This window comes from Cervus elaphus, chromosome 27, assembly GCF_910594005.1.
Source record: "Cervus elaphus chromosome 27, mCerEla1.1, whole genome shotgun sequence".
Classification (NCBI taxonomy): Eukaryota; Metazoa; Chordata; class Mammalia; order Artiodactyla; family Cervidae; genus Cervus; species Cervus elaphus.
The window spans coordinates 49,043,790-49,070,308 of record NC_057841.1 but is presented as its reverse complement, the minus strand read 5'-3'; the positions used below and the strand labels follow the sequence as shown (position 1 = coordinate 49,070,308).

At 48.1% G+C, this 26,519-nt stretch overlaps 1 protein-coding gene across 2 annotated transcripts in view; it reads left to right on the top strand.

Moving 5' to 3' along the window:
- Positions 1-26,519, top strand: part of LOXHD1 (lipoxygenase homology PLAT domains 1) — a 193,689-nt gene that overhangs the window by 80,911 nt on the left and 86,259 nt on the right. For both annotated transcript variants that reach the window (XM_043889514.1, XM_043889513.1), the window contains exons 13-20: positions 3,971-4,125; positions 5,640-5,800; positions 10,187-10,263; positions 12,792-12,988; positions 15,552-15,744; positions 21,023-21,183; positions 23,508-23,985; positions 24,444-24,598. In XM_043889514.1, the coding sequence (XP_043745449.1) occupies positions 3,971-4,125; positions 5,640-5,800; positions 10,187-10,263; positions 12,792-12,988; positions 15,552-15,744; positions 21,023-21,183; positions 23,508-23,985; positions 24,444-24,598 (1,577 nt within the window). The remainder of the gene's footprint in view (positions 1-3,970; positions 4,126-5,639; positions 5,801-10,186; positions 10,264-12,791; positions 12,989-15,551; positions 15,745-21,022; positions 21,184-23,507; positions 23,986-24,443; positions 24,599-26,519) is intronic.

Sequence of the window (26,519 nt, the reverse complement as noted above, 5' to 3'; positions counted from 1 at the left end):
CTTCCCAGTTTGTGAGTCTTTTGTGGTTGGAAAGTAATGCTCCAAGTCTTTTGAAAGCTGAGATAGGTGATCATGCACAAGCTAGGAGAAAGAAGGTGCTGGCTCAGTCTCTTTCAAAATCTCTGCTGATGTTTGAAACATGTCAAAAATCCCAATGTTCACTCATCAGCAGCATAATTCCAGTTTGGCTTTGAATGCAGCCACTTTATCTGCTGACTTGGAAACAGTGTCATTTTCCCATGTGACAGACTGAGTTTGTTGAGCAGGTTGAATATGTCACGCAGTAAGCAAGTTTTGCAACCAATTCTGTGTCACTAAAATATGCTGGCCGATAGTGACTGCTTTCCTAAAAGAAATCTCTGGAGTGGCCCTTGTAACCAAAGCCCTCTGGTCCGTGATCTTCCTTTAGAAAGCCATCTCATTTCTGTGTATAAGAGAAGGCATGTGATCTCTGTGTCCATCTCCTCACAGAGCTGCGTAAACAGACATGAATTAAGGTCACGTGCTTCAATGTGGTTGATAATTTTAATCACAACCTGCAAAACATTGTTAAGTTCAGGTGACATTTTTCAGCTAACTGGCATTTCTCTGTGGATGACACAGTGTGTAGGTTTACAGTCAGAAGCAACCTCTTTTACCTGAGTAGTGAAACTAGAAAGCTGTCCAGTCACGGCAGCTGCTCCACCCATGCATTTACTGACACAGAATGACCAGTTCAGTTTTCCTGATATGTAGTCATTCAAAGACTTGAGCTCTGGTGTTGTTTGGCAACAAAAGGGCACAGAACATACCCTCATGCACATCCTCCTGAAAAATATATCGCACAAAAACAAGCATTGTTGCCTTGTTGTCATCATCGGTAGACTCATCAACCTGAGTTCCGTATCATGGTGACTCTTTAATCCTAACAGTTGCGCTTCAATGTCCCCTGCTGTTTCATCCTCATCTAGTTCAGGTGCTGGCCACAGGAGGAACGTGTGCCACCTTCTGAGCTGCAGTCTCTCCTTAAAGCTCACAGCAGTGTCCTGAGTAACAGGCAGGATCAGCTCGTCACCAATATTAAAGGGCTTCTAGCTCCAGCAATGCGATAGGTGCTAAGAATGATGCTCTCAGTGCAGACATGTTCGATAAAGTGGTGGCCTTCAGTAATTGCTTCTGTTCTTCGTGTTCACATTTCTTTTTTCTTCTGAAAAACTCCAAGGGCTTATCTTTTAATGCAGGGTGCTTGATATCCATGAGGTGAAGAAGTTTAGAAGGTTTCATGGCTTGTTGGATAGCTGGTTGCCACATATTTTACCAAACGGGCTTGGAGAAGTTGAATCACCTGTTGAAATGAATGTGCAGTTTAAGTAGGACTCTTGGTATTTTCTTTGAAGTGCAGCCTACTTTTTGTGAAATGAAGTGAAAGTCGCTCAATCGTGCCCGACTCTTTGCAACCCCACAGACTATAGCCTGCCAGGCTCCTTTGTCCTTGGGGATTCTCAAGCAAGAATACTGGAGTGGGTAGCTGTTCCCTCCTCTAGGGGATCTTTCTAACCCAAGGATCGAACCCAGGTCTCCCGCATCGCAGGCAGATTCTTTACCAGTTGAACCACCAGGCAGCCTTAGAGTCTTCTGCTGTCTCATCACTGGGTCTTCACCCATTTCCAAAGAAACTCCCCAGTGATGTTTATTTTTTACTCATTTTGGCTAGGATTAGCTTGTGGGCCTGCCGAAACTGTGACTGAGAAAAGCGTGCAGGGTGAGAAAGAGGCATGGATGGAAGTGGTAAATAAAATAATGGGTGGGCCATGCATGGACTAAAGTTAAGTGTTGGATTCTGACTTAAAGCCTGCCACCAGATGCAGCTTGTTATTTTCCACTCACTGATAGGGTTTAGATATGAGTCTGCGAGCAATTGATTTTTTACGGTCTCTGTTCAGTCAACCTCTCTGCTAATGTTCATCTGATCTGCAGCCTCTCCCAAGGACTAGCTTCACTGCCTCAGTTCCACCTCAGATCATCAAGCATTAGATTTTCATAAGGAGTGCACAATCTAGATTCCTCGCATGCTCAGTTCACAGTAGGGTTTGCACTCCTACGAGACTCTAATGCCATCTCTTATCTAACAGGAGACAGAATTCAGGTGGCAATGCAAAGCAAGGGTGAGTGGCTGTAAATACAGATGAAGTTTCGCTTGCTCATCTACCACTCACCTCCTGCTGTGTGGCCCAGTTCCTAACAGGGTACAGACAGGTACCAGTCTTTGGCCTAGGGATTGAGGACCCCTGATCTAATAGGCATCTCAGATTTATAATGAACAAACAGAACTATTGAATTTTTACCTCCAAACTTATCCTTCTTCCCAAATGTTCCTACTTCTTGGCAATGCTATTTACCTCTTTGCCCAAGCCAAAAACCCAGGAATCATCCCTGGTTTCTCTTTCCCTTAATTACCTATCTACTCTATCACCGAGTCTTTTATTTCTACCTCAAAAATTTATCTCTAATCTACCAATTTCTCCCCATCTCCACTGCACCCCCCACCTTTTCTAGACTACCGTAATTATTCCACTAACTATCCTCTCTGATTCTCTCCTTCATCCCCTACAACTGGCTCTCCACATAGCAACCAGCTGCTCTTTAAAACATAGATCAGGCCAAGTTACTTCCTTGCTTAAACCCTATAATGGCTTTCTGTAGTACTAAAAACAATAAGCAAAGGAAGCCACATGTCTTACCTTGACCTGTCACTCATCATGGGCCCCTTTCTGGCCCCTGTTCAGTTCTGGACCTCACATCATCCCCTCCTGCTTCCTTCACTCCAGCCACACCAGCCTTATTCTCTCTGCTCCTGGAACATAGCTGCTCATCCCCACTTTATAGTCTCCGTACCCACACTGGGGCTTCACAGTTAGCAGCACCCTCTTCTTTCACAGCACCAGCGGCTGGCTCCTATCACTAATATCTTAGTCCAAGCCTTGCCTCCTCACAGCAAGCTTTTCTGCATCTCTAAATCATTTTCATCCCTCACTGCCCTTCTCTTCACTTCTAGCACACTATGTGGCATCACTTCAAGGTATTATCTTTGTTGTAGATATAACTCAGAAATTTCCCTGTTCTCAATTTATGATTTTACTGTCCATCTCTCCTCCCCAGTTTTCCATTCTCAACTCTAATGCAAGTGCCACAGAGCAAGAGTTTGTCTGTCTTGCTCATTACACCTGTCATAATGCCTTCCACCTACTAGGCTTAGGTTAACAGATAGGGGACAAATGAATTAATGAATTTCACTTTGAAGCTTATTTTAAGTGGAAGCAAGGCTGTGATGTGCAGGATGTGGGCTGCCCCCCACAGTATATTTTCAATGTGGGAAGAAGCTTCTGCCCTTTCCTGAGCGGCTGCACTTTGTGGCTTTCTTTCTGCTTCTCTTCCTGGCATGTCCTTGGCACTGGGGAGTTCTGAAGAGAAGAGGAGGCTCAGTTCTTGTTCAAAAGAAAAGCTATCTTACTTTTCTTAGGAAGACAGGGCACATATGAATTGGAGAACAACCTAAGGCAAAATAAAGTCTAGTGGGCTGGAATGGAATCAAGTGCCAAAATGTTTGAATTAGACCCATGGTCCCCAAACACTGCCAGCTTCACCGGAGTCCCCTGGGGGAGCTTGTGAACAATGCAGTTTTAGGGGTCCAGCTCAAGAACTAAGATTTGAGAAGTCTGAGGCAGGGCCCAGGAATCGGAATTCTTATAAACATTTCCCATGGAGTTCTGATGATTAGCCAGGAGCAGGAACCTCTGAACTGTCTGGGACAGAGATTCGCAGCTGAGCTGGCCCTTCATTGTCCTGAGGCAGCCGAGGGAAGGAGCAAGGTCAGCCCTGGATGAGAGCTGGATGGAGGAGGGGAAAGCAGTGCTTAAGAGTGGGGAGCAGCAGGGCCAGCGCTGGGAGCAGGGGGCTGGCAGTCAATGGGCTCCCCGTCTCTACCTGCCAGTGGCCCGGTACCGCGTGACTGTGTGCACTGGGGAACTCGAAGGTGCGGGAACGGATGCCAACGTCTACCTCTGCCTTTACGGTGACGTGGGGGACACAGGGGAGCGGCTGCTCTACAACTGCAGAAATAACACCGACCTGTTTGAGAAGGGCAATGTAAGTTGCAGCGATGCGACGCCCCCTCCCGGTCCCACCAGTTCTTCCTTGGTCTTCCCTGCTCTGGGTAGAGCTGCCCGCTGGTACTGGGGCCTCGGCCATCAGAGGGGCTGGCTCTGGGGGAGGGAACCGGGAACCACATGCCTGCCACCCACCAGGTTTCTAGGACTGGTAGCTGGAGAGCTACCCTAAAGGGATCACAGTCCTCTTCCCACCCCTGAGCTTTGAGAAGAGGGCAGAGCAGGAGGACTTCGGGGCGGGCAGGCTGGGCACCTTACGGTGACCTGGAGATCCCAGACCTACAGGAAGCTGGGGCGTCTGAGGGCCCGCTAGAGAACACTGCCTTCTCCACTAGGCGTGACCACTGGAGGCACCTTGTTGATTTCCTTTTTAAGAGAAAAACCAAGAAAGATACTAAACGTGGAAGTGGGAGAACTAGGTTCTCCTGTCAGCCACATGACCATGTGCTGGGCATTTCCTTTGGTTTCCCCAGCCATCAGCTGGGTTTACTGGGGAGGCTGTGTGAAACAGGTGGGAAAGAGTCAGGCAGACTGGGTTCAGTCCCTCCGTTCCCTGAGCCTCTAAAGCGGGTGAAGGGAGTCTACCTGTGGCCGGCTGTTGGGAGGATGTCGGGTGCACTGCCCTAGCCGATCTGGCCTGCAGTGCAGCGTGTGTGTGTGTGCTAAGTCACTTTAGTCGTGTCTGACTCGTTGCGACCCTACAGACTGTAGCCCGCCAGGATCCTCTGTCCATGGGGTTCTCCAGGCAAGAATACTAGAGTGGGTTGCCATGCCCTCCTCTGTAAAGAGCTGTGTGGCTGCAAAACTGTGAGGCCAAGGTTGGTCATCAGATGCAGACTTGATAAGCCTTGGTCCTCTCTTTCCTCTGCCATCCCTTCCTCAGCGAGGGCAGGGCAAGCCCCAGAATGTGAGTGGAGGTCTCCTTCCATCCTTTCTCATTCTTTTCTTGCTACATCTTCTGACGCCTGCCATGAATCCTACCCTCGAGTTCCTGTCCCCAGGGTATGCTCCTATAGACTTGGCGACTTTGTAGCCCCTGCTGCGTTGGAGAGAAAAAACTGAAGTTAACAAGACCACTGGTTCCCCCCAATCATTCCCTTTCTCAAAAGGGCCCAGTGTCTTTCTGCAGCAAAGCGCTAGAGGAGATTAGCCAAGGAATGAATTCACAGTGAATGGTTAGTCACTGATGACAGCTTGATGTGTTAATCCTCCTGGGGGATTTGCCTTTTCAAAGGAGATGACAGGGAATGGCTATTGCTCAGCCAAGAAATGCAGATCTCAGTTGTTGAGAACTTGACATCAGATGATGTTTCAGTGGGAGAAATTGGGGTGCAGTGCAACCTGTTCTTTATGGGTAGCTCCTGGCCCACCAGGGAAAGACCAATAGCCCAACCCATCAGCTATGGCTTGTAGGATTTCTGGGCCTGTATCTTCCCTTGGGGTTTGGGTCCCAGGGGAGTCACCGTCCATCTGGCCCTGCTGTCTCCCCTGTAGGCCGATGAGTTCACCATCGAGTCTGTCACCATGCGGAAGGTGAGGCGGGTGAGGATCAGACACGACGGCAAAGGCAGCGGCAGCGGCTGGTTCCTGGAGCGGGTGCTGGTGAGAGAGGAAGGGCAGCCGGAGAGCGACAACGTGGAGTTCCCGTGTCTCAGGTACACCAGACCCGCCAGCTTTGATCTTCCCCAGCTCAGATTATAGGCCTTGGATTCTCTGTCTTGCTGAGGTGTGGAGTTATGGCATCTGCTGTCAGAACTTCTCTGCCAGGATCAGGGAGTGGTGAACGTCTTAGCTATGGTAGATGTGTGTGTTTATGGGTGAGTGTGTATATGTGTGTACATGTGTGTGCATAGTTGCACACTTTTGTGAGCCCGGAGAAAGAGTAATAAAAGCTCCAGCAGACTGGCTTATCTATTTCACAACATCTCACCCTGAAACTGGGTTGAAGTGTCTGAAGCTGAAAGAAAGCGGCTATATTTGGAAATACGTGTTAATATCCTGCAAGCATTTAGGTGGAAACTGAAATGACAAGTCACGGTTTCCTGTGCCGCTGGGGAGGGCCTGGGGATGGAGAAGTGGTGGAGGGCAAGAAGGGAGAGAGATGGGGCTTTGCGATGGCTGAGGATGGCTGAGGATGGTGGTCCACCCTCCCGGTTCGTCCCCATGAGCGCTTGGCCAGGGCTGCCCCGCAGCGGTCTCCAGGTCTGTGGGAAATGCCGCAGTGACCTCAGCAGGACAGTCAGAGGTTGATTGAGGGGCTCTGACCAGCACTGCTCACTCCCCCAAGTTTCTCCTTTCCTGTCATCAAAGCCAAGAGTTTGTATCTTCATGTCTTAGATTCACAGTGTGAAAGCTCATGGGAGGCATAACAACTTAGTGGTCAGCTAATTTTTTCTTAATTGAAGTATAGTTGATTTAAAATAGTGTGTTAATTTCAGGTGGAGAGCAGTGATTCAGTTATATTCTTTCAGATTATTTTCCATTATAGGTTATCAAATATAGTTCCTTGTGTTATACAGTAGATTCTTGTTGCTTATCTATTTTACATGTTGTAGTTGATGCTAGCTAACAGCCAACTGATAGCAAGGTCCTAGAGGTCATGTGCTTGGGGAGGCAGGGCTTGAGAGAGGGATGGGAGAGACCACAGGGTCACCCGCATTGACTCGGGAGAGGGGGCAGTGTATTGATAGAGCGGACCATGGTTTAGGGAAGCCTGAGCTCCATGTCAGGAGAGCTGGGGAGAAGGCAGTGCCTTGGCTTCATTTGAGGTTATCTGAGGTTATTGATGTTTCTCCCTGCAATCTTGATTGCAGTGTGTGCTTCCTCCAGCCCAGCATTTGTCATGATGTACTCTGCATATAAATTAAATAAGCAGGGTGACAATATACAGCCTTAACGTACTCCTTTTCCTATTTGGAACCAGTCTGTTGTTCCATGTTCAGTTCTAACTGTTGCTTCCTGACCTGCATGCAGGTTTCTCAAGAGGCAGGTCAGGTGGTCTGGTATTCCCATCTCTTTCAGAATTTTCCACAGTTTGTTGTGATCCACACAGTCAAAGGCTTTGGCATAGTCAATAAAGCAGAAATAGATGTTTTTCTGGAACTCTCTTGCTTTTTCAATGATCCAGCAGATGTTGGCAATTTGATCTCTGGTTCCTCTGCCTTTTCTAAAACCAGCTTTAACATCTGGAAGTTCACGGTTCATGTTTTGCTGAAGCCTGACTTGGAGAATTTTAAGCATTACTTTACTAGCGTGTGAGATGAGTGCAATTGTGTGGTAGTTTAAGCATTCTTTGGGATTGGAATGAAAACTGACCTTTTCCAGTTCTGTGGCCACTGCTGAGTTTTCCAAATTTGCTGACATACTGAGTGCAGCACTTTCACAGCATCATCTTTCAGGATTTGAAATAGCTCAACTGGAATTCCGTCATTTCCACTAGCTTTGTTCATAGTGATGCTTCCTAAGGCCCACTTGACTTCACATTCCAGGATGTCTGGCTCTAGATAAGTGATCACACCATTATGATTATCTGGGTGGTGAAGATCTTTTTTGTACAGTTCTTCTGTGTATTCTTGCCACCTCTTCTTAATATCTTCTGCTACTGTTAGGTCCCTACCATTTCTGTCCTTTATTGTGCCCATCTTTGCATGAAATGAAATATCAATAACCTCAGATATGCAGATGACACCACCCTTATGGCAGAAAGTGAAGAAGAACCAAAGAGCCTCTTGATGAAAGTAAAAGAGGGAGTGAAAAAGTTGGCTTAAAGCTCAACATTCAGAAAACTAAGATCATGGCATCCAGTACCATCATTTCATGGCAAATAGATGGGGTAACAGTGGAAACAGTGGCTGACTTTATTTTTCTGGGCTCCAAAATCACTGCAGATGGTGGCTGCAGCCATGAAATTAAAAGATGCTTACTCCTTGAAAGGAAAGTTATGACCAACCTAGATAGCATATTAAAAAGCAGAGACATTACTTTGCCAACAAAGGTCCATGTAGTCAAGGCTATGGTTTTTCCAGTGGTCATGTATGGATGTGAGAGTTGGACTCTAAAGAAAGCTGAGTGCCGAAGAATTGATGCTTTTGAACTGTGGTGTTGGAGAAGACTCTTGAGAGTCCCTTGCATTGCAAGGAGATCCAACCAGTCCATCCTAAAGGAGATCAGTCCTGGAGATCAGTTCATTGGAAGGACTGATGTTGAAGCTGAAGCTCCAATACTTTGGCCACCTGATGTGAAGAGCTGACTCATTTGAAAAGACCCTGATGCTGGGAAAGATTGAGGGCAGGAGGAGAAGGGGTGGCATCACCGACTCGATGGACATGGGTTTGGGTGAACTTCAGGAGTTGGTGATGGACAAGGAGGCCCGGCGTGCTGCAGTTAATGGGGTCGCAAAGAGTTGGACACGACTGAGAGACTGAACTGAACTGAACTGGCTTCCTTTGATAGGTTCTGTGGCCGGGAGTTACCTCCCTCTTGGGAGTATAATAGGAATGACTGCAAAGATAAGCACCAAGACACAGACATATGTGGTGACATCCTGGACAAGAAGCAAGTATCTTGGTTTCCCTGTTGCCCTGGAGAACATAGAGAGTGTCTCTTCTGTTGCCATCAGCCCAATATCACAGACCATGTTGAGTACTGGGGCCTGGATCACTCCTACTTGCACAACTGTCTGATTTCTCAGGCTGGGTCTCTGTGCTCAGTGGAAACAGTGCTTTTCAGGCAAATTGGTCCAATGTCTTTCCTGCTGGCATCTACTGTGGCTCACTCCAATGTACTGATGAGTCATAGCCATCAATCCCCCTCCCTTCAGGGTGCAGACCCAGCTTCTCCTTGTTGGCAAATCTCATTCATCCTTGAGAAGTCAGATCAGAGTCTCTTCACATGAGCCTTTCTCATTTCTCTAAACTTCTGTTGCACTTGATTTGGTCCAACATTCGTCCTTGTCTTGGTCTCCATCCAGTACCTTGGCCAGTCTGTCCTGCCTTCTTCTTTTCTTTTAGATTAATTTTTATTGGGGTGTAGTTGCTTTACAATGGTGTGTTAGTTTCTACTGTACAGCCAAGTGAAATATATATAAATGTATCTCCCCATTTTTTGTGTTTCCTTCTCATTAAGGTCACCATGGAGACTGAGTTGAGTTCCCTGAGCTAGACAGTAGGTTCTCACTAGTTCTCACTAGTGTACATATGTCAATCCCAATAAAGTCACTCAAGCCTTTTTGGACTCTTCCAAATGCCTAGCCTTGGACTAGGTGTGATGGAGACACTGTCCTCAAAAATTTCATTGTCTAGTGGGTGATGTAGTCACAAAGAGTCAGACACGACTTAGTGACTGAACAACAAGTAGGTAATACCAATTTATAGATAGACAACTATAAAAATAAGCTAGTTAAGTGATGCCCAAGAAAGAGTTATTTATCCAATAGAATTAGTACTTATTCTATGCCCTGTCTCCTTAACTAGACTGCAGGTTCTCTAGGGCCTGGGCTATCTCTTATTCATCATAGTATATCTTTTCTGCTCCCCCCCCCCAACACCACAGAGCGCCCTCAGCACAGTGCCATGCACATGATGACCTTTTAGAAAAAGAGGTAGGGTTTTCTTTTTATGATAATGACAGGTGTTCAAGGCTTTTAGGACAGACTCTTTACCATGACAACTGAGGTCACATCAAGTGACCCTGCCCCTTCTCCAGCCTCATCTGCCAACCCTGCAACATCTGCTCGCTCCATTCCATTCCACACTTGCCTTCGGTCTGCTCCTGGAGGCTCTGTTCTGTCCCAGCATAATGTTCACTCCGAATGCACCTCCCTCCTCTCCTGGTTAACTCCTCATCACCCTCCCAGACTTACCCAGTTATCACCTCCGCAGGGCAGCCCTCCCTCCCAGTCTGGGTTGAGATCCTTTCTTCTGAGCTCTGGTAGAACCATTTTCTTTTGCTGAGTTCAGAGCTCCGGCCTCCCGGTGAATTGTGTGATGGTTGGTTGTCAGGCTGCCCCACTCAGGGAGCTAACGGCCCTCGTTTGCCCACAGGTGGCTGGACAAGGATAAGGATGATGGGCAGTTGGTCCGGGAGTTGCTGCCCAGCGACAGCAACGCGACATTGAAGAGTGAGTGGTTCAGAGGACAAGTGGTGGGTTGGCCTGGGTGGGACTTCCCTGGCTACCTAGAAACCAGCCCTTGGAGAAAGCACACACCCTTCACTTCTCTCCGTGAAGGCAGCACTGCAGAGGGTGGGGAGGAAGAGGCTCTGAGAGAGTGTCTGGAACCCTCTGTCTGAGCTGTGCACTGCCTCTTTACGGGCCTGGATGTGGGGCCCTGGACGCCTGTGAACTTCTGTCAAGAGTAACAAGGGTAGTAACACTGGCTAATGCTGCCCGGCCCCGGGGTGGGTACCTGTCATTCAGGACCTGGAGAGGATAAACACGTTTGGCAGGGGCTGTACAATGAGGACCCTGTTTTTCGATGCTGATAATTATCCTAGAGATCTTACAATTTTCCTTACTGGTATTATTTCTTCAAAAACCTTGACTTGTTCATGAGTCTTAGACAAAATTTAAAAGAAATATATCCAGAATCCTCAATAATACCAACTCCTGGTTTCTTTTCCAAGGCTTCATAAAACTGTTAATCTCCCAGCCATGTCTGACTCTTTGAGACCCCATGGGCTGTAGCCCACCATGCCACTCTGTCCAAGAGTACTGGAATGGGTTGCCATTTCCTTCCCTAAGGGATCTTCCCGACCCGGGGATCGAAACTGAGTCTCCCTCATTGCAGGCAGTTTCTTTACCGTCTGAGTCACCAGGAAAGCCCCTAAGACCTCATATTTATCACTTATTATCTACAATTTGCTATCTGACCTCAGGAAGATACTTAGCTCCACCAGATCTGCATCCTCACCTGACAAATGGGCATAATGACATCAGCTCCGCCGACCTTCCAAAGTTATTTCTGGGCTCACATGAATAATAAGACCTCATACTTATCACTTTTTATCTCATGTGAGCCCAGAAAGAACCCTGGAAATCAGCAGAGCTAATGTTGTTATGCCAGTTTGTCTGGGGGGACCCACATCTGGTGGAGCTAAATATCTTCCTGAAGTCAGATAGCAAATTGCAAAATTGGAATTCTGCATTCTGAGAACACTGAATTACAGAATTTAAGAGCTGGAGCAGTTCTTAAGAGATGAAAAAATGCCTCCATTGGACACAAGTCTCATGCTTGTGGCAAGGGGTGCCCCTAGGATAGCCAGGTCTGCAGTCAGCCATGGAGCTGGGCCCAGCGCCCAGGCGTCTCCATCTTCCTGCCCATCCTTCCTACTCCAGCAAGCCCTGCTGTTCCACAGGGACGGGGTCCTTCAGGCTCCCTCTTCCCCAAGTCAGAGCTTTTGAAAGGATTTAGATGAAAATGGCATAAGGCAGTGGTCTTTTTCTCAGGTCCTGCTGTATCCTTACAGCCAGGACAGAAGCCACCTCTTCAGGGCCTTCAGGTGTGCCCAGGGGAGCTGACCTGGACTGTACCCACAGGTCTGGCCTCCTCCAGGGCCTGACTGGTCTGTGGGGTTGTCACCCAAGAGCTGTGCTTAGCTGCCTCTCTCCGAGTCTTTCTTGCCAGCACCAGAAGGCCCTGAGATGGCTGTGAACCGCAGGCCTTGGAACTAGCATCACTTGACTTTCCAGTGCTTCCCTTCTCATTCCCAAGACTCATGCCCTGGAACAAAGCTATCGGACCTGGGCTCATGGCTCAGACTATCCTAGGCCTTGCCTTTTATCCTCCCTTGTGGACAGATGACACAGACCTTTCTGGGTCATAAGACAGAGTAACATCTGCATGGCATTTTGGGTGAGAACAAGACTTCGGGTTCACATTAGGGATTTACTCATAGCTGATTCTTTTTTTTAATATCTCCAACTATTTTACTTTAATATATAAACCTTAATACATAATAGTTCAGAGAAAGCAATTGTGATTATTTCAATATCATGCCAGAAATATTATTTGATAAAACTCAGCTTCAATTTCTCAACTAAAAAAAATGTATACAAGCTTACTTTATTAAATGATTATGTGAAAACACCACTCTCAAATTTAAGGACTAGTATTTAAGGATGACTGCCTAGTGTTTAATGGTAGGCTGGCTCCTTCTGAACTGTTGCCATCTTGGGCCAAAAACATCATCTTCTGAGGCTCAGATTCCTCACCTGTAAAACCGAGGTCAGAACACCCAGCAATAACACCATGTAGGTAACGTGCTATATGTTTTCTGCCAGGCGGTAGAGGCTTCCTTTGCCTTGGTTTCTTCATCCATCAGACAAGAAATTGAATGCGTATTTGCTTTAAATCCTCGTCTCTTACATTTTAGTATTCTTTGCATGCCTTCCTGTTCTCAGCGCATTCACACCCTATGGGGCAGATGAAGCAGGAATCAGAATTCTGATTTTGAGATGAGGGGACTCCAAAAGATGGTAGGAGCACCACCCCACACCCCAGTCTCAGGGCTATGTGAGGAGAGCAAGAGCCTGGGCCCCCGACCTCCAGCTGAGCATCCAGCCCTGGCCGTCGACCTCCTGCCTCGAGCTCCCTGCAAGCTCACCCACGCTAACCCCTCCCTTCCCGCCTCCTTCCCTGGACTGTTCAGACTTCCGCTATCACATCAGCTTGAAGACGGGGGACGTCCCTGGGGCCAGCACAGATTCCAGAGTCTACATCAAGCTCTACGGGGACAAATCTGACACCATTAAGCAAGTTCTTCTAGTCTCTGACAACAACCTGAAAGACTATTTTGAACGTAGCCGAGTGGATGATTTCACCCTGGAGACCCTCAACATTGGAAACGTAAGTCTCTTTCCCAAGACCGTGTGAAGGTGTCTCACCTCTTTCCCTGTGTGTATCTCCACTTGGGTGCACACACACACACACACTTGTGCACACACACTCACACATACACACACATGCACACACACATACACAGACACACACTCAAGTACACACACACTCACATACATGCACACACACACACTTGCATGCACGCACACACTTGCATACACACATACATGCACACACATACACACACACTCACATGCACACACACATATACACATAGACACACTCACACACACACACATACATGTACACACACATATACACACTCTCACGTACACAGGTGAACCCATTTGAAGGGGAAAAGCGCGCACTTGGCTAGTGCAGTACACTGTTTTCCAGCTATGACCTAGAGCAGCAGGAGGCATGTGAGCAGTGGTCAGGCTTCCAGACTCTCTCTGGGGCTGGAACTCATGTTCTTAGTCTGGTGTTTCCTTTCCCTCCGAAGCCAGGATCAGAGGGACCTGGGCCCTAGACACTGGTGTGCAGGAAAGGAGGAAGAAGGAAGGAGGGAGGGCTGTAAGGAGGGGCTGAAAATGCTTCCCCGTTCCAAACTGGCGTGTCTGTCATGGTGACACCCAGAAAGCCTGTTTCAGTGTGAATTCCCAGGCCACACCTGAGAGATTCTGCCTTAGAGAAGAGATGGGTCCCCACCATCACCTCTCGGGCTGACTGTGCTCTGAGGGGCCTAAGCATTCACCTGGAGAAGTGTGGGTCTGACCGCCTGCACTCAAGTGCTGGAAACTTTTCTAGAAGTGTCTGAGCAGGGCTTCGTGTTACCACCTGTCCCTCTCGGGGTGACTTGTGGAAACCGAGAGGGTTACAAGCTCCCCTTTGCCGACCCCTCCCCTCTTGGTGAGCCTCACCTGATTTCAGGGGCTCTGGGGAATGATTTCATGTCAGTCATTTACATCTTGAAGCTCCTTAGCTTAAATCAAGATTTTCCTTGATCAAGCTGTATTTACATTTTAAGCTGAATTAATAATTGTAGACTGAAATGCTGCTTCCTTAACTAAGGATTTCTGGCAGCAGCCAGCAGATAAATGAGACATCTGAGTGGTGGGGAAGGGCATTTGGGTCCTTCTTGTGTTTCTGAAACGTGCTCAACAAGCAGTGTGGCCAAAAGTTGGGGAGTGTGGGCTTGGGCTCCTGACTGCCTGGTCTGAGGCCCAGTGTTTCCACTTACCTGCCATGTGCAAGTTACTTCGTCTCTGTTTGCGTTGGTTTTCTCATGACTGTCGAAAGGGATCCCAGTGGGACTGTTGTTAGCCTTAACCGTGTTAGTAACACCCACACGCAGGTATGCACTCAGTAAGCTCCAGCCTTAGTGACTGAACGATTGCCCAGGTCAGGTTCTGGCCGCTTCGCGACTGACAGATGATCCCTGCTTTCGTGGCATCTTCTGTCACATCAGGCAGAAAACACCTGTTCCTGTCTTTCCTCTGTCACAGCGCCAGCCCCACAGAAAGATGACGAAGCTCTCCCGTGCTCCTTGGCCCACATCGTAAAGGCTCTCAGACTGTGTCTGTAGACGTAGCTGGATTCCAGGGGACTGGCCTCCAGGCGCTCAGCTGTGATAGGTTTTCATTAGTAGCAGCAAACAGGAGCTCAGGATGCAGAAGAGTGAGAGCAAGGCTTACAGGAATAATTTTCTAAATCTGGCCTTTGGGCAACAGACTCACAACTAGCACCACCCCTCCAAACCATCACAGAGAGAATCCAGGGGGCTGGAAGGGATCTCAAAGGCCATCTGAGAATTCCATCTGATGTTAGAATTGGCCTGGATGTAGCATGTCAAAAAAACAAAAACATAAATGTCATTCAAACACTGAAGAACGAGGTACATTTAAGGATGATAACGTGCACATTTATGTGCTCATCTATGACATCTGTGGGCAAAGATTAACATAAAATATAAAATAGCAAAGCAACTGAACTATAGCGTTATTGAGAAAAATACACCTTGATTCTAAGAGTGGGAGGAGGCACTGGACACAGAATGACAGAGCCCCAAAAGGTTGTCTGCATATTGTCACCTGTAGGATGGCTGTGCCAGAGGAGACGTGCAAAAACATGTACAACCGTGTATGTTGTAAGACAGAACAATGCCAAATCACCGACATGGCCACCAGAAGCCGATGGTTAATAGTTTGAACGTTTGCTTTCTTGTGCAGCCCCCACATTCTTAGGACGTCCACTGCCTAGCATTCAGTACATACTGGAGCTTTCAAAGCTCCGCTCACACCTGTCCCCCCACTTGCTTCTCACCACGTCCCTGGGAGGTGGGCTGAACTAAAGACAAAAGGACAGAGGCTCCAGGCTGGAGAGGTGGGGCCCTGGTCTCCTGGCTTGTTGAGGGCAGGCCGACCTGGGACCCAGCCCTTCCTGCTGAGCCTGTATCTTCTCAAGAGCTGGAGACCCGGCTGAGGGGAGCCACTTGCCCTGGTGTTTTGGGGGCGTAAGGATGGAGGCTTCTACACCGGCCCCTTGCTCACATGTATCGCGTGTTTCCTTCCAGATCAACCGGCTGGTGATCGGGCACGACAGCACAGGCATGCATGCCAGTTGGTTCCTGGGCAGTGTCCAGATTCGCGTGCCCCGCCAAGGCAAGATGTACACCTTCCCTGCCAACCGCTGGCTGGACAAGGACCAGGCTGACGGGCGCCTGGAGGTGGAGCTCTACCCCAGCGAGGTGGTCGACATCCAGAAATGTATGGAGGCAGCCGTGACGGGACTGTCAACACTGCTCCCCATGGGGTGGGGCAGCGGGGAAGGAAAAGGGATTGTGGGTGACTTGGATCTTGTCTCAAAGTGGGAAGCTTCCAGTTGCCCCTGGTAGGGTTCTGGGAGGGAAAGGAGGCTCCTTCTACAGATGGGGAACCTGAGGACTCGGTGGATGAACCATTGTTTTCTGGGAGAAAGGCAGCAGATGACTTTATTGAGAAATATACCTTCTTGGCCTTGAGTACAAGAGGAACTTGAGAAATAGTTTTCCCCCTGGGAAGACTAGTGAAGAGATAAGCTGTTTGTGCATTCATTTATTCAATATGTGTACGTTGACTGTCTCTCTGTGCCGACACTGCCTTAGGCTTTGTAGAGACAATCATGAGAAAAACAGATCAAAGCCTTTTCCTCATGGACTTCACGCTCCATGATGGGAGACAAAAAATAAATCCATAGTATAATGTCAAGTAAGAGCTAGGAAGAAAAGGAAGCAAGATAAGGGGTTAAAGCAAAATAGGGAAGAGGGAACTATGTGGACAGGGTGGTGACCTCTCTGAGTGGAGGTGAAATTCAGTGTGATCTGGCTACCTATTGTACATGATGTGAGAGCCATCGATTAAGTAGGGGTTAAAGAAACAAGAGGTTATCTACAGGATCATCAGTCCAAACCTGGTACAGATAATGTCCCTTCCTTCACCTCTGCATTTTTGTGTCTGTCCTGAAAGCAGCCATCCTAGACTCGCTGCCACAGGAAGCTGCTCTGAGAAAGAACCCACTATGAACTCTCTGCTTCCTCTTCCAGAAAGCCTTGTGTCTTCTCACTGTGTCCGTCCTCTCTCCCCACGTAACCTGTAAATTCTCTGAGGACTGTGTCACATACACAGGCTTTGTAGTGGTACCCGCTAGTGTGCAGAATCAAATCCTTCCCTCTTTTTATGAGTTAAAACTTGATTTCCATCAGAGCAATACAGGTACTGGGCTTCCCTGTTGGCTCAGATGGTAAGGAATCTGCCTGCAATGTAGAAGACCCAGGTTCAATCTCTGAACCCAGATTGAACCCAGGTTCAATCTCCAGGAAGATCCCCTGGAGAAGGGAATGGCAACCCACTACAGTATCCTTGCCTGGAGAATCCCCATGGACAGAGGAGCCTGGTGGGCTACAATCCATGGGGTTGCAAAGAGCCAGACACGACTGAGCAACTAAGCCCAGCACAATACAGGTACTACAAGATAAAGATTAAAAAGGCAGCAGTTCCCTTACCTACCTCTTTCCCCAACCCATCTCCCTTCTTCAGAGGTAACACATTTTTAATAACTTTAGCTTTTTCTTCAGAAATCTATCTCCATATTTTCAGTAATATACTTATCAATTGCTTGATTTTTTTTCAGTCATTAAGTTGTGGTTCAGTCGCTCAGTCCTGTCCGACTCTTTGTGACCCCATGGACCGCAGCATGCAAGGCCTCCCTGTCCTTCACCATCTCCTGGAGGCTGTTCAAACTCAGGTCCATTGAGTTGGTGATGCCATCCAACCATCTCACCCTCTGTCATACCCTTCTCCTCCCTCCTTCAGTCTTTCCCAGCATCAGGGTCTTTTCCAATGAGTCAGCTCTTCACACCAGGTGACCAAAGTATTAGAGCTTCAACTTCAGCATCAGTTCTTCCAATGAATATTCAGGACTGATTTCCTTTAAGATTGACTGGTTTGATCTCCATGCAGTCCAAGGGACTCTCAAGAGTCTTCTCCAACACCACAGCTCAAAAGCATCAATTCTTTGGCACTCAGCTTTCTTAATAATCCAACTCTCACATCCATACATGATTACTGGAAGAACAATAGCTTTGACTAGATGGACCTTTGTTGGCAAAGTTATCTCTGCTTTTTAATATGCTGTCTAGGTTGGTCATAGCTTTTCTTCCAAGGAGCAAACGTCTTTTAATTTCATGGCTGTAGTCACCATCTGCAGTGATTTTGGAGCCCAGTCTATCACTGTTTCCGTTGTTTCCCATCTATTTGCCATGAAGTGATGGGACCAGATGCCATGATCTTCGTTTTTTGAATGTTGAGGCTTAAGCCAGTTTGTTCACTGTCCTCTTTCACTTTCATCAAGAGGCTCTCTAGTTTCTCTTCACTTTCTGCTATATGGGTGATGTCATCTGCATATCTGAGGTTATTGACATTTCTCCCAGTAATCTTGATCTGGTTTGTGCTTCATCCATCCCAGCTTTTCCCATGATATACTGCGCATATAAGTTAAATAAGCAGGGTGACAATATATAGCCTTGACGTACTCCTTTCCCAATTTTGAACCAGTTCATTGTTGTATGTATGGTTCTAACTGTTGCTTCTTGACCTGCATACAGGTTTCTCAGGAAGCAGGTAAGGAGTTCTGGTATTCCCATCCCTTTAAGAATTTTCCACAGCTTGTTGTGATCCACACAGTCAAAGGCTTTGGCATAGTTCATGAAGCAGAAGTAGGTATTTTTCTGGAATTCTCTGGCTTTTTTGATGATCCAGCAGATGTTGCCAATCTGATCTCTTGTTCCTCTGCCTTTTCTAAATCCAGCTTGAACATCTGGAAGTTCTCGATTCATGTACTGTTGAAGCCTTGCTTGGAGAATTTTGAGCTTTACTTGGCTAGCATGTGAAATGAGTGCAATTGTGGGGTAGTTTGAACATTCTTTGGCATTGCCCTTCTCTGGCATTGGAATGAAAACTGACTTTTTTCAATCCTGTGGCCACTGCTGAATTTTCCAAATTTGCTGGTCATAGACATTAACTATTTTCAGTCATAGACATTAACTATTAACTTCCTACTATGGAATAGGAGGATTTAGCTTTTTTAACACATGCACACATACATTTATACACACACACATATATGCCCTCCCTCCAACCGTCAATAATCAACATTTGATTTTTACATTATTATAACCATGTAAATATTATTATTCACTGCTGAGATACCGACTCATAAAAATTATGCCTCATTTTTTATACAACTTGTTTTTTCTGGAGTTAATAATAACCTCATTTATTCGTTAGTAGAGTTTTCAATATACACATATATATTTCTATATACCTATCTGTATACCCACCTATCTGTATTAGTCTGCTAGGGCTACCATAACAAATTACCACAGACTAAGTGGCCTAAGCAACAAAACTTTGTGTTCTCCCAGTTCTGGAGTCTGCAAATCTAAGCTGAAGAGTCAACAAGTTGGGTTTCTTCTGTGATCTATGTCCTGGGCTTGCAGAAGGCCACTGTCTCACTGTCCCTTACAAAGTCTTCCTATAAGCATGGGCATATCTGTGTCCCAATCTCTCTTTGTAAGGATATGAGTCATATTGGATGGGGACCCACCTTAATGGCCTCATTTTAACTTAATCACCTCTGTGAAGGCCCTGTCACATTCTGAGATACTAGGGACTAGGGTTTCAACATACGAATTTTGGGAGGACACTGTTATTCCATAACACCATCTTATCTCCCTCTCTCCAACAGAACTAAAGTTCTTTTCATAGCTTCAAATCCAACAGGAACTCTATTTCCTTCTCTCCAACTCCTGTCACAAGGGAAACTCTTGTCTTGTTCTCTGGGCTGCAATGAAGCTTTCCTTTTGAGACTTCCTTTCTACCATCTTTTGGACATTCCAGTCTTTCTCCTCTGGGTTAGATCTCCTGTTTTCTGAATGTCATGTCTTCCTCTTCTTTGGTTCATTGTCCACTGCAATGGAGAATTAGAATGTGTGCAAATGTCTCTGGTCTACTCTCTCCATTGATCCATAATGTGGCTTGCTAGAGAATTCTGATCTAGAACTCATTTTCTCTTAGAGTTTATAAGGGATTTTCCTACCACCTTCTGGCTCCTAGGGTTACAGCTGGGAAGTCTGATGCCATTCTGCTACCCAAACCTTTGGGTTTTTCCTCTCTAAGACCTGCAGGATCCTATTTTTATTCCTAGCATTCTGAAATTTCATGATGTCTTCAGTATCTTTTGTGATTTTGGTTTCATCCAGTCTTCTGGGAACTCAAGAGCTCCTTGAATTTAGAAGTGTTTTTTTTAGCTCTGGGACCTTTTTTTTGTGTGTGTGTGTGTTTATTTATTTGACAATTTCCAACTCTCTGTGTCTGCTGTTTTCTTTAGAACTGAGATTTGCTAAGCTTCCTCTGATTTTCTTATCTTTCTATCATTTTGTTCTTGGGAATTTTCCTTTTTGTTCTTCCGTGCTGTCCTTGACTTTACCCTTTCTTTGGAATACTTTATTTCAGCGACCACATGTTCATTTCCAATAGCTGGCTCTTGTTCTTTGCATGCTAATTTTTATCTCTCCTAATTTTGTTTAATCCTGGTTGTTATTGAAACCAGAGAGAGGGAACAGAGACTGGGGTTCTCCCCATTAAGAATGCTGGCTTTTACTGGGTCTCCTTTCTGTTCATCAGCTTGCCCAACCTCACCCCCAGCTAAAGCTATATCTCTAGTTCAACTTCTTTCGGCTCTCAGCCAGTCCCGTCGGTTTCAGCAGCCAATTTCTCACATTGCTGTGGTAATGGGAGACCCCTTATCTTGTTGAAAATAAGTCTTAACTTGAAAAAATTATGATTTCACCTTACAGCATTGCTGAGAGGACAAGTCTTGTAATAGCCACTCAGAAAAAAAAAATATGGTCCCATAGTTCTTGGAGACATTTTGCTCTCCTATAAGAAGCGCCCTCTAATGGTGAATACTTATAACACATTTCCACCCTCTAACAACTTAACAGTATTTCTTCAACATAGAGACAAATTCTTTCTGTGTAGCTCTGTTGGTATCATCTGAAAGATGCCTATATTTAAATGAAGATTACCATTTCAACCATCCTCCTTTACTGAAAATAAGGGAAAAAGACAAACACATAGCCTTTTGCTTCTTTCTGCCCCACAGTATCTACCCAGGGGTAGGCACACAGCAGAGGGTGCCAGCTGGTGTGCTGACCTCATTCCTGGTTCCAGAGGACACATGCGGCACAGAGGAGAACTGAGCTTGAGCTTTGGAGTCTGCTTAGGTTTGCCATTTCCACAACCGACTCAAGTCCTCAAAGCCTCAGTGTGTCAATCTGCAAAATGGCAATAATACTGCTTATGATACTGAAGGGAGGATTGGACGAGATAATGCCTAAGAAGCAGCAGACACATGGCATAGGTTTGGGAAATGTTTGCTTTGTAACCATGGTTACTGCTGTTGCCATTACTGAATGTCCTGCTTCTCCTCCGTGTGCCCGCCCAGTGACCCACTACGAGGTTGAGGTTTGGACCGGGGATGTAGGCGGAGCAAGCTCCACTGCCCGAGTTTTCATGCAGATTTATGGCGAGGAAGGCAAGACAGAAGCGCTCTTCCTCTCCAGCCGCGCGAAGGTGTTTGAACGGGCGTCCAAGGACACATTCCAGGTGTGTGGGGGTAAAGCCATGGTGGTGGAGGGAGGGCCAAGAGAGGGCTCAGCATATGTCTGAACACAGAGGGATTGGTTCTCGGCCCTGGCTTCTTATTAGAACCGTCTGAGGAGCTTTAAGAAACGAGTGCCGCCTAGTCTACACCTGGATCGATGAAATGAGAACCTCTATGGTTGGATATGTTTTCTGTGTGTGTGTATGTGTGTGCCCAGTTGTGTCTGACTCTTTGTGGCCTCATGGACTGTAGCCTGCCAGGCTCTTCTATCCAGGAAATTTTCCAGGCAAGAATACTGGGGTATGTTTCTAAAATCTCTACCAGTGATACTAACATGCTGCCAATTCTGAGAACGGCTGGAGGGTTGATTCTAATTTAGCAAAATATGGCGCTAGCCTTGGTCACTGCATTCATTTCCAGCCTTGTCCTCTGATTCGACAGCTCACTCAGCCTAAGAGTAGGGCCATGCCTCCCAACCAGGATACTGGGAGGCTCGGGGTCTCGTGGCTCTGTTCTGAGTGCCCCAGGCCACCTCACTTCCCTTTGAGTAGCAGAGAAAAAGAGGTGAGAATGTGCGCATGCTGTTGGCAGGAGAGGAGGACCCAGGTTGGTGCCTTTTAAAGGGCACGTGAAGGTTTTATGTGGGACACAAGTGCATGCGTGCATATGTGTACGTCTGCAGATCCGTTCTGCAGTAGCATCTTCATGCTGGCTGCTCTGCGTGTGTGCCATAAATAGCCTGGCCTTCAGCAAAGAGTCCTAACCCAGTGCCCAGCAGAGAGGGTCCTGGCTGAGCTGGGCCCGGGTCATGGGTGTCTGGAGTGTCAGCGGTGGAGGAGGCCTCCTGGAGTCCAACCCTCTCCTGACACGGCTGAGAGTGCAGAGGCCTGATCGGTTCACCTCCCTGAGCCTCAGCTTCTGTATCAGCTCAAACCTAGTTTTACAGTAACTACCTGGCCTGCTTCACAGCCCCTGGAAGGATGAAAATGGCCAGTGTCAGGGAAAGTTCTTAGGAAACTGTGACCAGTCATGGAGGTGTTAGGAGCAGAGCGTCTTCTGGATGTGAGTGGACTGCGTGGCTGGGTGTGGTGGTGGCCTCCTTCATAGCTGGGCAGGTTGATGGGGGAGCAGAGACGGCGACGGAGCCAGACTGCGAGGGTGCTGTGACCTGGAAAATACTGGAGAGGAGGAGATGGGGGAGAGAGATGGCAAGTGAGCCAGACTGCGAGGGTGCTGTGACCAGGAACCACTGGAATGTGCTGAAGAAGGAACTTCCCATATCCAGAGCCCATCCCTACAAAGCTGAGAATACACTCCTCTTTCAGGGGGTCCTGGGCTCCATTTTGGCTGCTCATTTTCTCACAGAGGAGTTCTGGCTACATTGTGGCTTCATGAACAGTGAGTCAGGAGGCCCGATCTCTCCTGCAGGTCTGAGCTCCACTTGTGGGGGGACACTGAACAGCTCATGGGGCAGCCCTGGGCCTCGGTCTTCTCAGCATGGGGGCCGTCCCCTGAGCCGGGGCCAGACCTCCCCTCAATGTCAGGCTCAGACCAGAGTGGCAGATGGCAGGTCGAGGACCCATTTCTCTGAAGCAGAGCTAAATCCCTGCCCTTTGAGCCGGCCGTGTGCTAGGCCCAGTGCGGGAGAGAGCTGAGTGCACAGACAGTAGTGCCCGTGGGCAGAGAGGGCATCCAGGCTAGGCCGAGACCTTGCCAACCTCCGGGACCCCCCTGAGCACTCGGGGAGGGGAGGGCTGGGTGTGGAGGGGGGGTGCTGGGGCCTCTTGGGGGTGTGGGGGAGACTTCTGTCTTTGACAAACAGCACATTTTTTTTTTCCTTCTTGGAAAAGTTTTATATGATTAATTCTGGGGAAAAAATAATGCTCAGAAAGAGAGCACAGAAAGTCACAACACTAAAAAAAAAAGGTAATAATAAAGCTCAGGAACTGGAATGAATAGGTTTAGTTAGAGGCAGAGGAGGGAATAAAAACATTCTGCAGGAGGGAGCAAAGATACAGAAATAAGAAAAACAGGAGTGATTGTGACGTGCCGTGTGTGTGTGTGTGTGTGTGTGTGTGTGTTTAAAGTGGAGAATGAGAAAGAGAGGGGGAAGAAGCCCATCTTGACCCACTGTACCAGGGGTTCAGAAGACATCAGTTTGGGTGGAGGGGGGTCCTGCAGGGAAACCAGCCTTGGGCGGGCGGGGGGTGGGCGAGGAGGTGCGCGGGCAGCTTTGACTCAGAGGCCCCAGCCCCTGGCTCCGCAGAGCCCTGGGGAGGATGCCGAGGGCGCCCCCCCCAAGCCACTGTCCCCGTGCTTCGTGCAGCTGGAGGCGGCGGACGTGGGCCAGGTCTTCAAGATCCGACTTGGCCACACGGGCGAGGGCTTCAGCCCCAGCTGGTACGTGGACACCGTGTGGCTGCGGCACCTGGTGGTGCGGGAGGAGGACCTCACGCCCGAGGAGGAGGCGCGCAGGAAGAAGGAGAAGGACAGGCTGCGGCAGCTGCTCCGGAAGGAACGTCTGAAGGCCAAGCTGCAGAGGAAGAAGAAAAAGAAGAAGAAGAAGGAGGAGGAGGGCAGCGACGAGGGGGACGAGGAGGAGGAGTCCTCATCGGAGGAGGAGTCCTCCTCCGAGGAAGAGGAGGAGGAGACCGAGGAGGAAGAAGAGGAGGAGGAGCTGGAGCCCGGGATGCAGGAGGTGATCCAGGAGTACAAGTTCGATGCCCACCGCTGGCTGGCCCGGGGCAAGGAGGACAACGAGCTGGTGGTGGAGCTGGTGCCCGCGGGCCAAGAGGGTCCTGAGCGTAAGCCTGCAGAGGGGTCACTCAGCCCCCAGGGTTGGGGGGGTGCCGAGAGGGGAGGATGCCCAGCCCACCTTGCAGGTGGGGCCCCCCACGGCTCTCCTGACCTGGGCTGTGCTGAAATGTCACCACGGACTGTTCTTTGCTGGGGCTGGCATTGCCCTTGCTCTGAGACTCTTGGGAGGAGCCCTGGTATAATGCGCCGTGACTCATCATGGGGACATCAGCAGGAGGGTTGCTGAGGACCAGCGCCTTGCCAGAACTCTCAGCTTCTTGGCCTTCGTGGTGAAGGGAAGTCTTGGGTAGGGAGGAGGAACCGGTTTGCCTCCATGTCAGTGTAGACGTGGGTGTACCCCGAGGTCTTTCCTGCTTCCACCATCTGGCTAGATCTGATGGGCTGAGCCTCAGGTCCACCCCGAGGCCCAGGTGTCTTCAACACTGTGCCTTTCTGTGTCCCCCAGCCAACACCTACGAGGTACAGGTGATCACGGGAAATGTGCCCAAGGCTGGCACTGATGCCAACGTCTTCCTGACCATCTATGGGGAGGAGTACGGGGACACCGGCGAGCGGCCCCTGAAGAAGTCAGACAAGTCCAACAAGTTTGAGCAGGGACAGGTAGGGTGTGGGCTCCCCCAGGGGGGGCTGGTGGGTCCCAGATGGAGGGAGCCCTCTGCTGATTCCCAAGGCAGGCCCAGCCTGCACGGCAACTGCTGTGTCCAGCCCTATGCCCTGTCCAGTCCAGCCGGGTAGAAGGGAAGCACCTCGTCCACAGCACCGGGGCTTTGTGGTGGGGACATAAGGAAAGGCACAGGTGGGGTCTGGTGCCAGGAAGCGCCCAGGAACTAACTGGAGGCGGCATAGGTACCAGACCCTCAGGTGCTGAGTGGGGTCACGGGGTTCGGGGAGGAAGTGCTGACCAGAAGATGGGCTTTGGAGGAAACTTGGAGGGGAGGAGGCGTGTGAGCTGGGCCATGGTGGAGGAATATGGTATTGATCTGACGATGACAGTGAGAGGTGTTCCCTGAAGACGGAACCACACGAGGGAGGTGTGGGGTGGAAGTGCGGAAGGCCAGTTGGAGGACATTGGACGGTGGGTCTTCTCACTCTGCTGTGGTTACTGCCAAGCCATGGTGGGTGCTGCCTCTGAGAAGCTTGACATGACCAACTGAAGGGGTGGGGGCGTGAGAGCCTTAAATGACAGCTGAGAAGCTCAACCTACATCCTGAGGCAGTGATGCCACAACGGCATTTGAGCATTTAGAGAAATGCAGGATCCTCTCCTTCCAGGTGTAGTAGTAAAAGCATGGAAAAATGCAACTGTCATTCTTGTCCCTTGAGATTTTACAGGGTCCTCTGGCTAGAAGACTGTCTCTCATGTCACCTTTCCCATTTCTGCCAGCATCCCAAAGCCAGCTTCCCTCGTCAACAGAGGAGAACCAGAAATGTACAAATCCATTAAAAATATTTCTGGGCTCATTGCTTGATCTATTTTGGATGTCCCTGCTTTTTTCTTCAACACCACCTTCCCATGACTTGAAGATCAGGATTTATTTCTGTGTTTCCTTTAAAACTTGCAGCCACTATGATGACTAGAATTGGAAGGAAATTGCTGCAGAGGATGTAATTGGTACAACTGATGAAATTTGAATGTAGACTACATGTTAAATAATATTGTGTTGACTTTGTTTCCTGAATTTGGTAATTGTACTGTCATTGTATGGGCCTCCTTGGTGGCTCAGTGGTAAAGAATCCATCCACCTACAATGCAGGAGCTGCAGGAGACGCAGGTTCAATCCCTGGATCGGGAAGACTCCCTGGAGGAGAGCATGGCAACCCACTCCAGTATTCTTGCCTGGAGAATCCCATAGACAGAGGAGCCTGGCAGGCTACAGTCCATAGGATCGCAAAGAGTCAGACATGACTTGTTACTGAGCACACAAGCACTGAGATTATATGAGAATATTATTCTTAGAAAATCCATGCTGAAGAATTCAAAAGTAGAGGATCACGATATCTGCCAAATAGTTTCAAATAATTCAGGCAAAAAATAGAGAAAGGGCAAGAGAGAGTGAGAGAGAAAACAAGATCTAAGGGTATACAAAATTTCATTGCTCTGTTTCTGCAAATTTTCTGTAAATTTAGAATGCTTTTCAATAAGTAGTTTAAAAGTTATAGTCAAGAAGATCTCATTCACTTATCGGGTTCACTTCTCTGGCCCTAGTGTCATCTGCTTCCTCCAGTGCATATACGTACACTGGTATCATATATGTACAGTAGTATCATATACGCACACTGGTATCATATATGTAAAGTGGTATCATATATGTACACTGGTATCATGTACGTACACTGGTATCATATACGTGCACTGGTATCATATACGTGCACTGGTATCGTATACATACACTGGTATCGTATACGTACACTGGTATTGTATATGTACACTGGTATCGTATACATACACTGGTATCGTATACGTACACTGGTATCATATATGTATACTGGTATCATATAAGGCTTCTCTAGTGGTCTCTCTT